We start from the raw sequence: 13,579 nt of genomic DNA on the forward strand, positions 1-13,579 counted from the left end.
CTTTAGTCAGTCTAAAAAAAATAAAACTATTGCTCTTTAAAAGATTTAACTCTATTCCCAAACTGAATGTTATAAAACGTCATGTAAATCATGACTTGTGTTGTGAGAAAACGGAGGAGTAAGGTCCAAATCAGATTTTTGGTATTTTTGTGAGTTTTGCAGAAATACAGTCTATCTGCAGGATGGTGGTGGGTAATGAGGGATAGAACGACAGAGTTAAAAACGTTAGAATGTTTTATGCTGATATTATTGCTGTCAGTTTTTGGACACAAACTTTTAAACCTTAAAGTCTCAGATATGGGCCGATGTTTGTTTGCACTTCATGCCTTCTTTTGCTACAGGGCATGAAGTTTAAGGTAAACCTGACAAAAGTTAGCTGCAGGGAATAAGCAATAAATACAAACACAACGCTTTTTCAAATTTTTTTTTTTTACAAACAACATTTAGTGAACAGCTTTCTGTGTTTGAAGCAATTCTTGTGACAAATATCTGCAGTGAAATGCAGAAAATTCTTTTTTGTGTGTGTGCAGGTGAATATTCAGCTCGAGCTCAGCTTAAAGGTGAGTAGGAGTTTTGAAGTATCAAGTAATAAAGCTCGCTCAATATTTTCATGAAAAATCAAGGTTTGCATTAAAAAAAAGATCTGAAAACAGTGTAGCACTCTTCTAAAGATTTGTTGTGCAAGTTGTCTGTTCTTTTCTGTTGCCGACTTTCACATAAAAGTTCAAATGAAAGTTTGTAGCCCACTGTCACTTTGCTTTAATATCCAAACAAAAACTGTACTTCGAGTCAGAGGTTAAGGCACATCATATGAACAAAGTCGTTGTCACTCTTTCTCTTAGGTTTCATTTGTAAAAGACCTCTTTTAATCATGAGCGGGTCTCATGGTTGGGGCGTGGAGGAGGTCGTGTAGGTGGAGGTGGGAGTGACCCGGTGGGAGAAGGGGGAACAGGGTTGGCTAAAGGCAGGGCTCTGTTTGGTGGTGGAGGCGTGTCCGTGGAGGAGCTGCTGGAGGACGGGGGAGGAGTGGAGGGCAGAGGAGGCAAGGTCGACAGCGGCGAGGGGGGAAGATGGAGAATCTGGCTGTCCTCTGAGTCACGGCGGGGGTACGTGTGAGGCAAAGTGTAGACAGGTGTGGAGGGATGGTTGTAGGTGGGGTACCGGGGCTCCGGGTAGGACTGACTCCGGGTAAAATTGATGCACCTGCCCTGTAATGACAGGAAGAGATAAATACATTTTAACTAAAACCAGCAGCACACACAAAAAAAATCTCTCGTCGCACAGCAACTGGCAAGTTTGGAGGGGCACTGCTCCCAGTATGTGGAAAGAGGAAATTCCTCTTTTACTAAATGTCATGGAAGAAAACAGCGCTCCTGCCAGCTCTGCCGCACTGATCCTGGAAGCTGAAGGAGGCGGCATCCAGTTATGATGACTTTTGCAGGAAAAAGCCATTTACCTTTAAGACATTTTATTATTCAGAACAGATTTGACTTTTAAAGATGTATAAGCATATGCATCCGCTTGCAGACAAAGAGATGCATGCACGTCTTCATTTTCCTTGTCTGAGCTGGAATCTGGCTCAAAACTAAACAGCTGGATACCTCCGATATTACTCGCCGTTTTTGTTGCACCGTCGATGTTAGGTTGGGGTGTGAGGGGCTGTAGGCTAGCGGGAGAGCATGTAAACAGATAGCTCTCAGCTATGGGTGACAAGAAGCAGGGTCGAGATTGTTCCATGGCAACAATCTTAACCACAATTCAGAGGCAAAAGGCTGCCGCTTTGCAGAAATTCTGTCCTAGAAAATGACAGTTCTTTGATTTTGCCTAAAAACAGCAAAATCCTAATTAAAAGACCACTGAGAAGGCTTTGAAAATAGATCAAAAGACGATTGAAATGGGTCTTAAGGTTTTTTTATCCCTCCATATTCCACATCCCCATATTCTGGTTGATCCTTACTCATGTTCAACAGATTGTTTCAAAAGTTTCATATCTTCATAAGTCAATGTTTGGCTGACCTTCTCTCCAGGTTGAGGTCGCATGACTGACACCCTGTCGTATCCTTTTCTCAGGAAAACACACAGAGCATCCAGCTTTCCCTGCGGAAACACCATCACAACAAATTAGCCATCCTAAGAGAAAAAAGTTATATTCTTTAAGTGTGCCTTCTCTTTATCAGCAGAAGTCATGCTCCAGATGTGCAGGAAGCTTTGAAGATTATAAAAATAAAAAAAGACGGCGAAAAAACAGAGTTTATTTGGTCACAAATACAAACAGCCGCTCCACAGATGGCACACTCAGAGGTCAGCCGAGTCCACGTATGGTTCCTTTTAACGTCCATCCATCTGACTAATCTGTGAGAAAGCAAGTCTTATTGACTGTTTCCTGGTGACCTGTTATTCCAAGGAAAGCTAGAGCTGGAAGTCGTTGTATTTTTATAAAAATGAGACTTAAAATAAGTGTAACATCAAACATCATCTAGGAAATGAGACATAAATCCCTTCAAATACAGTTTAGGCTTACAGTAAATCCGCAAGTCATTTTAAAAGTGAACAGGAACTTTGATTGTTGAAGGAAACATCTGACAAATTGAAGATGAAGAGAGAAGTGGAGAGATCATGAGTGGAGCACCTTGATAGGGGAGTACCACTTCTGTGGGCGAAATGATTTGTGGGTGTGGTAGTGCTGCCGTGGGGGGGGTGGGTCAAACTCCTGGGCGGGCATCACGACTCGAGCATTTTTAGCTTTTTCCAACTTAGCTCCTTCCTCTGTTGAACCTTTATCTCCCCAACGGACCTGAACAGAGTTTCAGCTAAAATGACTTTGGTTCATGGAATAATTTTCCCCAACAACAAAAAAAATCAGATCAGATATATGACTATTATTTACACAGAAAAACATTGAGCAAATATTTTCCAAGACTAACGTGTTCAGTTAATTATGTTGGAACTATTCTGCAGCCAGGAACGGATGAATATGTGTCTTTATGTAAAACTCTTCGCATTTTATTGTGCCCTATTAGAATTGTTAATGTGAAATGTTCTGCACATTTCTATTCAATTCAATTCAATTCAATTTTATTTGTATAGCCCAAAATCACAACAACAGTCGTCTCGATGGGCTTCGAAGTAAACATGAACTCAAAAGGATCACGAATACAAAGAGTTCAGTAGGAAAATACTAAAATGAACTAACAAACTGACTAAGCTATACTGGCATCCCTGCCCTTAGACCCCCCTTCGCGGTAAGGAAAAACTCCCAAAATTTCTCTGTAAAAGAAAACAAAAAATGATTATTTTTGCATCTTTTCTTTTTAAAACGACAACTGTTTTTTATTTTGCAGTTTTACAAAAGTAAAAAAAACTGAGCATTTATTGTCCAGGTTGCATAGAGAGTCATTAATAATGTTTATGTTAGAGATGGAATTAAAAAAATAAATAAATCAAGCTGTGAAACATCCACAAATACGTTTTTTATCTTGTGGATTTCAGTTGTGTTGGTCATGTGATCAAAATTTTGTCACACATTTTACAGCTTTTACTTTTTGATGAAATAAGCCCTTACACCATACTAAATTGCAGTGACACACTGCTCATGCTAGTAATATATATATATATACAAACAAGTGAACATTTTATGGAACTACTTGCAAAGATTATTCTTGAAGTTTAACCGTTTTAGATTAATAAGACAATCCTTGACTGCTTGGATATTTTTACACTCTGATCTTTTCCCACTTATTTTATGGACTAACTGTCTGATTGCATTCTGACAAAATCCCACTGAAACCGGTGGAAAGTCTAGAATCAAGAGAGAAATCCTTGATCAAAAACCAATTTATTCCCCCCACTGCCACATTTTATTGAAAACATGTTGACATTTACAAATTTGATCATTTTAGGGTGTATTCAGAAAGGAAAAACAATCTGGTTCGGACCCAGTCCACTTAGTTTGGTCCAGATTTAATCCTGAATCTTAAGTTTGGTCTGTATTCAGACTGTCTTTCGACTGGACGTTTCTGATTTTACCCAAATCTTGTAAACAAAACCATTTGACTAAAAATCTTTTCAGTCACTGGCCGGGAATTACAAGGGTGGGGCAAAGCAACAATGGAAAGAATAATCCTTGTTGGCATAAACTTTGTATTTTTCTGACCAATTATGAACGTCTGTATCAACATCAGGTATGATACTTTTTACTTTGGTTCGGTGCAGGCATGTTGCAAGGGGTTACTGAGGAGAAGTGTTTATGACATATAGATTGTCAGAAAAACAGTGTGAGAAGCAATGTGTGTCAAATTAGAAGTTTTTTTAATGATTCTACACTCTTCATCTAACCAAATTTCAGTGAGTTGCTGTGTCTCAATGTTACGCCGCGACTGTTTACATTCCATACCATCCAGCTACAGTGGCCGTTTTGGTCAAGCTGTTCTATTCCTAACACAGAGCCTATTCAGACTGAGAAAACTCAAAGCGAACCAAGACCACCACAAAAGATGGTTTCAGAGAGAAGTTCCTGGGTCCGGACATGGGACCGCTTGGGTGTTTTCAAACTCAAAATTTGTTCCGGATTATCGGGAGAAACGAACTCTGATTCACTTTAAGCAGACCAAATGTGTCCAGTTTGAACACACCCTACGTTTTTAAAAGATTCTAGTTCAACGTCTCAGTGAAGCTGCACCTTAAAAAACTAGATCAGAGAGCTGCAGCAGATCCACCAGAGCAGTTTTGAATGGAAACTGCATGGTTCCTTTTAGCAAAACATCTTTTACTCAAACTGCACTTTCTGTAGAGAGTTGAGACTCTGAAATGAAATTTCCTCTGTGTGAAGACTGTAATCTGCTTTGACTATTTTTTTTAAATAAATTAAGTCTTGGTCGTACCAGCAGCAGCACTTTTCACATGTCTAACAGGTTGATCTGTTGTGAGTTTTTTATCAATTTGCTTCGTCTTTGTGTTTTTAAATTGTTTTATGTCATTTTTAAGATTGACTAATTATTTCTAGTATTTTATTCTCATTCTTGTAAAAAAAAGCCTATAGGTACTAATTCTGCAAATACGTTTCTGCTAAAAGCATTATTACTTGGGCATTGGACTGCTGTTTTGTAGTGTGTCTATTTCGTTTTTTAATCTGTCCCTATTCAATAAATAAATTCAAATTCAATATATTCAGCATCAGGAAAGCTCTAACAGGGATTTTACCAACTTTATTATTGTACCAACTGTGTAAAAATTCCAATTCAGAGAGAATTTAAGCTTTTTATCAGCAGCATCCTGTTCAAAAACTTCACATTCTGTGTTCCATTTCTTAAACAAAATGCCAATTTTATTACTCCAGAGACTTTCCTATTCAGAGGTTACATTTCTAAAGTCTTTTAATCAATCCCAAATAATAGAAATTCAAAGACAAAAAAAAGTACATGTTTCATTGGCCTTAGATTCTATTTTTCAATTCATGTTTAACAGCTTTGGAGCCCCAATTTCCCTTCACCTCCAAGATTTCACCTTTGAACTGAAACAAAACTATATAAAAAAAGGAAAAGTGAACAGCACACAACCTTAGTAATTAAATGCTTAGTTAAGCAAACTGTGAGGTATGTAAGGGAATCACAAATGATTTAGTTTGGTTAAAGAAAAAGAAAAGCTCATGACTAAATCAGTGCAGACTTTCTATGGAAGTGTTTGGGATTGGTTTAATGTGGGTTCAAAGACTTCCCTCCATAGTCTGGACTAAACTGCACTTCCAGATGAAACACACATCTGCTGTCTGTGGTTCCACAAATATCTTAGAGCGATCTCTGTTGTTCCCATAAAACAGATGGTTTCAGGTATCAGAACTGGTCGTGAGTTTGCCTTTTCTTCTACTGCATTTTACATGAAAAGTAATCTGTTTATCCAACAGTAAGCACACTTTCTTAGAGATAAAGATCAACTATTAGTTTTTCCATCTCAGACATGTGCACAGCTATGCAGCAACAACAGATAAATCAAAAAACCTCAGACCCGTAAAATCCAATCTTTGATTCTACCGAATATTTCTGCCTTGCTTGCAGTTTCCTGTCCAGATGGCCACGTCTCAGCTCTGTCAGAGCAGGTCAAACAACAACAGAATGACTCTGTGTTGTCCTGCGTGGACTTGCACGCTTGTCTCTTAAAGAAAGCTGCTGAACTTTTTCATGATTTCTTCCACATCTATATTCCCTAAAATCAAAAGGCTTTGAGTAACGCTCGCCACCTTTTTTAAATAGGACTCTGAAGCTGAGGAAAGCACATTCGAGTTACATTTATTGGGTGGGGAAGCGATCCAACTTTTGGGTTCATTTAGGACTTCCGTCAGAAGTTTAATCTTGATTTTAGTCTAAAGATGTACTTATGTTCCATTTAAATACTGGAAGTGGGGCACTTTTTACCCACATTTAAAGACCCACTCCGATAAAAAGTTAGTTTTTAACATGTTCTTGTGGTATTTTTCTCATGACGGAGTATGTATATATAGAAAATTAAGAATAAAATTTTATTTCTGAGTATTTCTTTGTTGAAATATTTGTGAATCAGGAGCAGAGTCAGTTGAAGCTATAATCAGCAAACCACATCCTCCGCTCCATTCTGATGCATCCACTTGATGACCAGATCCATGTAGGTCTTTGCTCTTACTTCGTCTGAGCTGGAGTCAAAACTCTACGCCTGGATAGCTCCAATATTGCTCACCATTTTTGTTGCACCGCTAGTGTAACATTGAGGGTTGTGAGGGACTGTAAGATAGCAGGAGAGCATGTAAACAGAGGGATGACGGGAAGGGGAGAAAGGATTACTCCGTCTTGTTGCTTTTTTCCACCTGTTTTTTTGCTTTCACAATAGATCAAAAAACAATAGGAAAGGGGACTTTAGAGCAATATTTAAATATTATTCTAAATAGAAGTTAGGGGTTGGAGTTAAAGAACTCCCTATTTGCGGCAGTATATTAATGCCATTAAAAATGTGTCACGTTGACTGTTGTTGTTTTTTTGTGGCATTTTCATGTTTGTGTGAAATAATATTTTACTTTCTTCGTTGACCAGAATTCTTTGAACTGAATCAAAACGTCATTAATAGTATTCCCCTCCCACATTCTCCCCCAGGTTTCATGAAAAGTGGATCCTTGTTATTTCTGCTCTATTTATAATGCAATGTAGCCAATGAATAATTCTCACATTAACACCAAATAATTTTGCCATCTTGTTACTAATATTTATAAACATGGTAACATTTTTGTTGCAGTTTCTTCCTGGGTTTACCTCCATTCTCTTGATACCTCCGACTCCACGCCCTCCATAGTACGACGCATCCACTGTGGGCCACCTTTTCCGAGGATAGCCATCCTCATCATCCTAAAAAACATGTTAACTTGTAAATAACTTTACTCTTTTTTACATTTTACTGAACGGAATATAATACACATACAGAAATGTCCTCCATTACAGGAGGGGGTGGCTCATGAATGACCTGCAAAAAGTAAAAAAACACCCATTTTAAAGCTTGACTTTGCTTAATAGCTGGATCAGGCAGCAAATTCTGTTTTGTGTGTGTGTATTATTTCAGCTTTGAGTGTCTTACCACAGTGCAGCAGAGAGGCCAGAACCACCAGAGCAGAGCAAAGGTCAGCAGGAGGAGCAGGAGGAGCAGCGCGATGGCCACAAACATCCCATTAGACTGCAAGAAATTGGACTAAAGTAGATATTACTTCCTACTAAACCAGATCAACTTTTATATTCCTTTATTTTTTTTAGATCTCTAAACATGTTTTACTATTTTCCAAATTTAGGATCCCTGTTTGGATTTGCTTTGGAAGCTGCTCATTGCTCTCTTTACTCACACACGTGACGGCAGTGATTGTGACAGAGCTTGATACGAAGCTGAGCCCGTTGTTCATGCTGACGTGGAGAGCCGCCGACCTGCAAGGCAGTACATAAACGCAGACAATAAAACAACTGAAGTTGGAAACAGAAGTGGAAAACGCCTCCTAAATTATCACACTGAGGCCAGATACACACGCAGTGTTTTCTTTTTAGGCAATTTTCTTTGGTTTCACATAAATTTGCTTCTTTTTTGGTAGTCTTTTGGGTCTAATATATTCACTTACATTCCATATTTTTCCAGAACAGGAGCTGGACAAAGAAGATAAGTGTCTTCAACTACTAGAGGCCTCTTCGCTGTGGAAACAAAGTTAATGTAAGAATTTGAATTTCATCAAGTGAGGTAAATCACAAAATAGGTTTCAGATGCAAACTAAAAAATATTTTTGTGTCTTTTCTCTGAACCTGAAACATAAGAAACTTCAATTCTTGTTTTTTTCTCTCAAATTGAATTCCTGGATTTCGTCTCTGCATGGAAAATGAAGCAAATGAGGGAGACTTGTGGTTTATTTGCCCTGGCTGAGTGAGTGTCTAGCATACAAAAAGACAGTACTCGTCCCCCAATGAAATCCACATTCCACTTTGGACATCTTAGGAGTTTTAAGCGTTATACCAGCTGATTGAAAAGAGAGGAAGATGAAGCTGCTGGGATTTTTGTTTTTAGGGTGGGTGAGGCTGAAAATCACTGTGGTCTACACAGTTCCACCCATTTACGTTCACAAAAACCAACATTTATGGAGCAAAATGGCGTAACTGTCTGCATAGAGCTACACAAGAAATACAGCTAATTATTAATGGCATATCGATTTTTATTTGGGATAATATTAAATTCATATGTTTGATGTTAGATTGGTAAATTATAGAATGAATTACCGATCGTCTTTAACTACTCGTTGATCTAAATTTATTTGATGATTCCCAATATTTTTGGTCACAGTGGTTAGCGCTCTCGCCTCACAGCAAGAATGCTCTAGTTTGAATCTCGGCTTGTGTGGACCTTTTTCTCCCCGTGCATGCGTAGGTTATCTCCAGGAACTCAGGTTTCCACCCAGTCCAAAAAATATGCCTTATAGGTTTACTGGTATCTCTAAAATTGTCCCTAGGGGTGAGTTTGTGCACTGGTGACCTGTCTGGGGTGTACGCCGCCCTCACCCAACAGCAGCTGGGATCCCTTGACCCCAAAAGATATATAGCAAGTTAAGAAAGTGGATGGATAGTTACAATTTTGTTTTTTAACAAATCTCATTTGTTCACCACATTTTCAAATTTATACAATTCTGAATGAAAAAAAGAGGAAATCCAGAAATCTGAAGACAGATATTTATATTTAAGGGGTTGTGGAAAATAAAATAGTAAAATACACTTACTCAGAGTAACAGAGTCATTGATGCGGAAGCTGCAGAGAACCTTCTGTACATCTCTGGTGTGAAGAAAACCGTTTCCCTTGACAACCACCTGGAAGTTTTCTGAAACAGAATTAAATAATTATCTATCTTTTCTACATCTTGCGTTCAAGTTTTAAATAAACTGGGGTTAATGTCAAAATGTGCTTTTAAGCATCCATGAGTTGAGCTTTTTGGTTACGGTTCTTTTATTTAGAGTGATTTAAGCGTCTAGATAAACTCAGGAGCTATGTTTTTGAGAAATCTGACTCAGATAAACTGGACCTGGATGACAGGCCAGCCTAAGGACAGTTGCAAAAACCTTTTGGCCAACCAAAATGATCTCAAAGTCTGTCATCATGGACTAAGGTAATAGAGGTCAGTTTTCTTTTTTCTTATTTATTTTGATTCATGGTTCTATAATTATACTGTTAGTTTGATATTGTGGTACAATAATGACAAAATCTTTAAATTTGTATAACTATTTTCCATTTTTTTACTTCTGTGGTTCGTTGGGGTCAAAAGAAAAACAAAGTGAGGTCAAATTTTGACCCCAAAGACTAAACAGAAAGACATCAGGAGGACATTATGAAGGCAAAGTAGTTTTAACTACATGTTGTTCTATGCATCTCTATTACCTCCTTCACAGATACTGGAAGGCTCCACTGCCAGGATCTCAATGCACGATCTTTTCAAGATCTAAACCAAAACCAAAACAAACAAAAAATTTCAAGAAGAGAAGTGTTTTCTATCAGATCACTGCTTTACTCTGTCATATTTTTCTACCGAGTCAATGACCCCTTGCAGTGCTTGAAATCCATCATTCACAGGGAAGACGTGGTCTTTACTGTCAGCGATAGTAGAAAGCTGTCAAAAATAATGCGTTAAATTGTGAACTTAAACAGTTTGATGAATTGGTCGCTTGTCTGTCCAGCAACACCGTTACCTGTGTTTCGTTGAAGTCTTTGACTCCCACACAGTACACAGTGGCACCCAGTTGGCGTGCTCTGCTGGCCTGGATGAAATTTGGGTATCAGAAAAACTACAAGCTCCTAAATTATGAGTGATGATGCTTATAAACTTGAATTTTTCTACGCAAAATGAGAAGCTCGGGAAGTGCATTTCAGTTCAAACCCACCTCTCTCTGCGCCAGGTCAAACTGGTTTTCTCTCAGCTCCCCGTCTGTCAGGGCGATGATCACACTGGCTGTCCGGTAACCTAACGCACAGGAAAAACTGTTGTCTACATTTGGAAATACTTATCTATCTTTCATTTTGAAAAGTTTGAAAAAATGATTTACTTTGACCTCTATAGACTAAAGAGCGGCTGCAGTTGTGTTTTGCGTAAAGTGAGGATTCTAACATGTGCCTGAATATATGAGCCTCCATGATAAAGGGGGTAAAAAGGTTAAAGGGGAGGTTGCTCTGCTCACCGTCTCCACTCCTGTAGTAGATTTGTTGACTGGCCTGTGGGAGAGGTTTTGAAGTGTCAGTGGTTATAAATTTAAAAATACTTCAAACTATATGCTTAGCTTCCATGTGTCCTTGGGGTCAACTCAAAAATGTGACAGGTGACTCACTTTTTGAAATCCTTGGTCCATGAAAGTGTCCCCACCTGGCTGCACCATCCGCAGCTCCTCCAGGCCGTCTCGAATCTGATCTCTGCTCATTTAGAGGCACAACAGTGAAAAAAGAAAAAAAAAGAGCTGCTAAATCACAAAGCTGTAAGTGTGAGTGCGCCACCTGTCCTCTGTAAGAGGCATGAGGATCCTCCCTTCCGTTGAAAAAACTATGAAAGACATCTGCAGCTGAGGACTGAAAGGAAAAAAGATTATAAACTGATTGTTGTTTATAATCTGTCCGTTTCTCAACAAATTGCACTTTTTATGTGTGGACATACCTGATGAACTTGTGGGCCAGATGATCCACAAAGTAAAATATTTCATTCCAGTAGTGCTGCACACTGCCCGATCTGAGAAGAAAATGAGAGAATCTACTCAAGAAGTTAATGATCAGTGGCGTTAGCTCATCTGTTGAAAAAAGAAGGGTTGAATCACAGCTCATTGGGTGATATGGATAATTGTTGCTTATGCCAGTATATATTCTTTGCAACTTATTAATTAAAGTTATAAAAAAGGATAACTTTTCCTGCTTCTTTAAGATGTTCCCTAAGCAGCTGTTGGTAATGATAACTTTTAAAAAATATGTTAGGTTTCTTTGTTTTTTATAAGAGATCAAACAAAAGTGATGTGATCCTCCTGCTCCAGCCTTTAGAGCAGGTACAGGCTGAGCCAGCACCTTCGGGAATGCACAAATATTTAAGTGGAGAACAATTAGTCCCCCCTCCAAAAAATATTGCGGTTAACAAGCAGAACCTCCTCTTATTGCAGCGCCTCTCTTCTCCTCCCCTTCCATGCCTTCATTTATCCAGTTTAGAGCCACGCGGCCAGCAGCTCTGTGTCACTGGAACATCTGGTTCTAATGGAGAAAGGGTTCTGCAGCCCATTGTGCAGGCAGAGCTCAGCCTGCGAATTGATGTGGGCTGCTCCTGTTGGCAAAGCGTAGCTGCAGTTTGACAACACAAATCCCTGCAGCGCGCTTAATTGTCTGGACAAATAGATGAACTTCGTGCAGATTGAAGCGTTACAAAGTGAACATTTCACTTGTCAATTTAGATTAGGAAGAAAGCAGGAAGAAGAGTGCAGTCTTTCTCTGAAAGCATCACGACCCTTTGAGGAGCAGTGAAATAAGACCCTCATGTTGACTCTGGAAAGGAATCTAAGGTTGTGAAAGTCATCCCTTTTGTTTGTTTGTTTAAAAATGTCGCAGTTAGAGTAACCAGAGCTCAATTAGTTAGCAGTTTTACTTTTATGAATCCAAAAGGTTAATAAATTTAACAGTGTTTTTGGCAGAGATTTCAAATCTGGTTGACAAATGATTAAAATTCTTAAAATATCTTCTGGAGTCTATTTTTAAGAAATGATTCAGATTTGTGAAGATGCAAACTATTTATTAGAAATCTGATTCTGACAAGATGGAACTGTCAATTGCCTTAATAAAAATAACACTTTATTTACCTTTGGCAGAGCAACATTTGTACGTATAACTTTTTAAAAAAAGCCTTTATTCATGGGCAGTTTGTGCATTTAGTTCTGAAATCAAGAGTCATTCATGCTTTTAATTTCTTAAAATCAAAATATGCTTCTTTTTTTGCTTTTAAGAAATTGCATGCAGTATCAGTATCGCATGAGTGTCACATCAAAACAAGCTCAGATGACTCATGCCCCATCAGAGCTCTACGATCAGGGAAAATAGCAAGCAACTCACTTGTCCAACACAAAGTAGAGGTCGAATCCTCCGTAGCAGGAAGATCCAGACTCCCCTCTCTCAGAGAGCTGTGCAGCGCTGCCAGCCACCAGAACCACCACCAGCACGCTCACTTCTGCACGGAGCAGGACCTGCCTGCACCGGCACTGGGACATCACAGCAGGTTTGAGGCAGCTCTCAGCCTGTAGGAGATTGTGAATCCAAAAGTTCTCCAGCTGGAGTTTAATTCAGGATGACTCTTTCAGATTGTTTTGACGTGGCGGCCCATGAGGTCTGATCTCCAAGTCATGAAGAACTCCCCTCTGGATTAGAGTCCCATCTCTTCGGCTGCAGATGTTTGCTGGCAGAGGTGGAGGGAGGCTGCTGGAACTGAGACATTAGACTCTCCCTCTCCTCTCAGCAGTTCAGCACCATGAGTTTGCACAAAATACCAAACAGTTAATCCGGATGCTGGTTTTTCTCCACCTTGGTGTGTTTATATGCTCTACATGAAGAATGAAGCATCCAGTCTTTTTGAATTGTTTGTTTTCTTCTGTCAATCCCTTTGTAGGTGAATCCACACCTTACCCACCAGTGCCATTTAGTGGCAAAGACGTGCAGTGCAAGTCACTACTCACTGGATGCCACAATTCTCGGATTAAAACCGAACCATGTGACTCTCCTTCTCTCTTCTTGCTTTCCGTTCAGACCAATAAGAGATGGATACAAAAATAATTAATGTAAAGTTTTGCCTCAAATACAAATATGTTTATACAAAAATAAACCTTGTGTGTCAGAAGATTCTATTGTAACAATAAAATCTGCCCAGCACAAGAGGCCTTCAACAAAAAAAAACTATCATGTTAATAAATCGTGAGTGAAGTGAATCATTGCATTTTTACTTTATACCAGCATTTTTATGTCAAAAACCATGTTGTGCTAAATGTAAAAAAGACCCAATTTTTATTGTTATATTGAATTCCAACCACGTAATGCCTGACCA

At 38.9% G+C, this 13,579-nt stretch overlaps 1 protein-coding gene across 1 annotated transcript; it reads right to left on the minus strand.

The window, feature by feature from the left end:
* Positions 1-410: 410 nt before the first annotated feature.
* Positions 411-13,302, minus strand: LOC101165081 (anthrax toxin receptor 1). Its single transcript, XM_011481839.3, has 18 exons — positions 12,598-13,302; positions 11,171-11,242; positions 11,014-11,085; positions 10,851-10,932; positions 10,704-10,737; positions 10,410-10,489; positions 10,218-10,286; positions 10,058-10,138; positions 9,910-9,970; positions 9,257-9,355; positions 8,117-8,186; positions 7,850-7,928; positions 7,591-7,686; positions 7,438-7,479; positions 7,272-7,364; positions 2,630-2,794; positions 2,017-2,097; positions 411-1,208 (listed from the first exon to the last, which is right to left on the minus strand). The coding sequence occupies exons 1-18, from the start codon at positions 12,750-12,752 to the stop codon at positions 870-872; spliced, it is 1,770 nt and encodes a 589-aa protein (XP_011480141.1). The 5' UTR covers positions 12,753-13,302; the 3' UTR covers positions 411-869.
* Positions 13,303-13,579: the final 277 nt, after the last annotated feature.

Source organism: Oryzias latipes, chromosome 12 (assembly GCF_002234675.1).
Source record: "Oryzias latipes chromosome 12, ASM223467v1".
NCBI lineage: Eukaryota > Metazoa > Chordata > Actinopteri > Beloniformes > Adrianichthyidae > Oryzias > Oryzias latipes.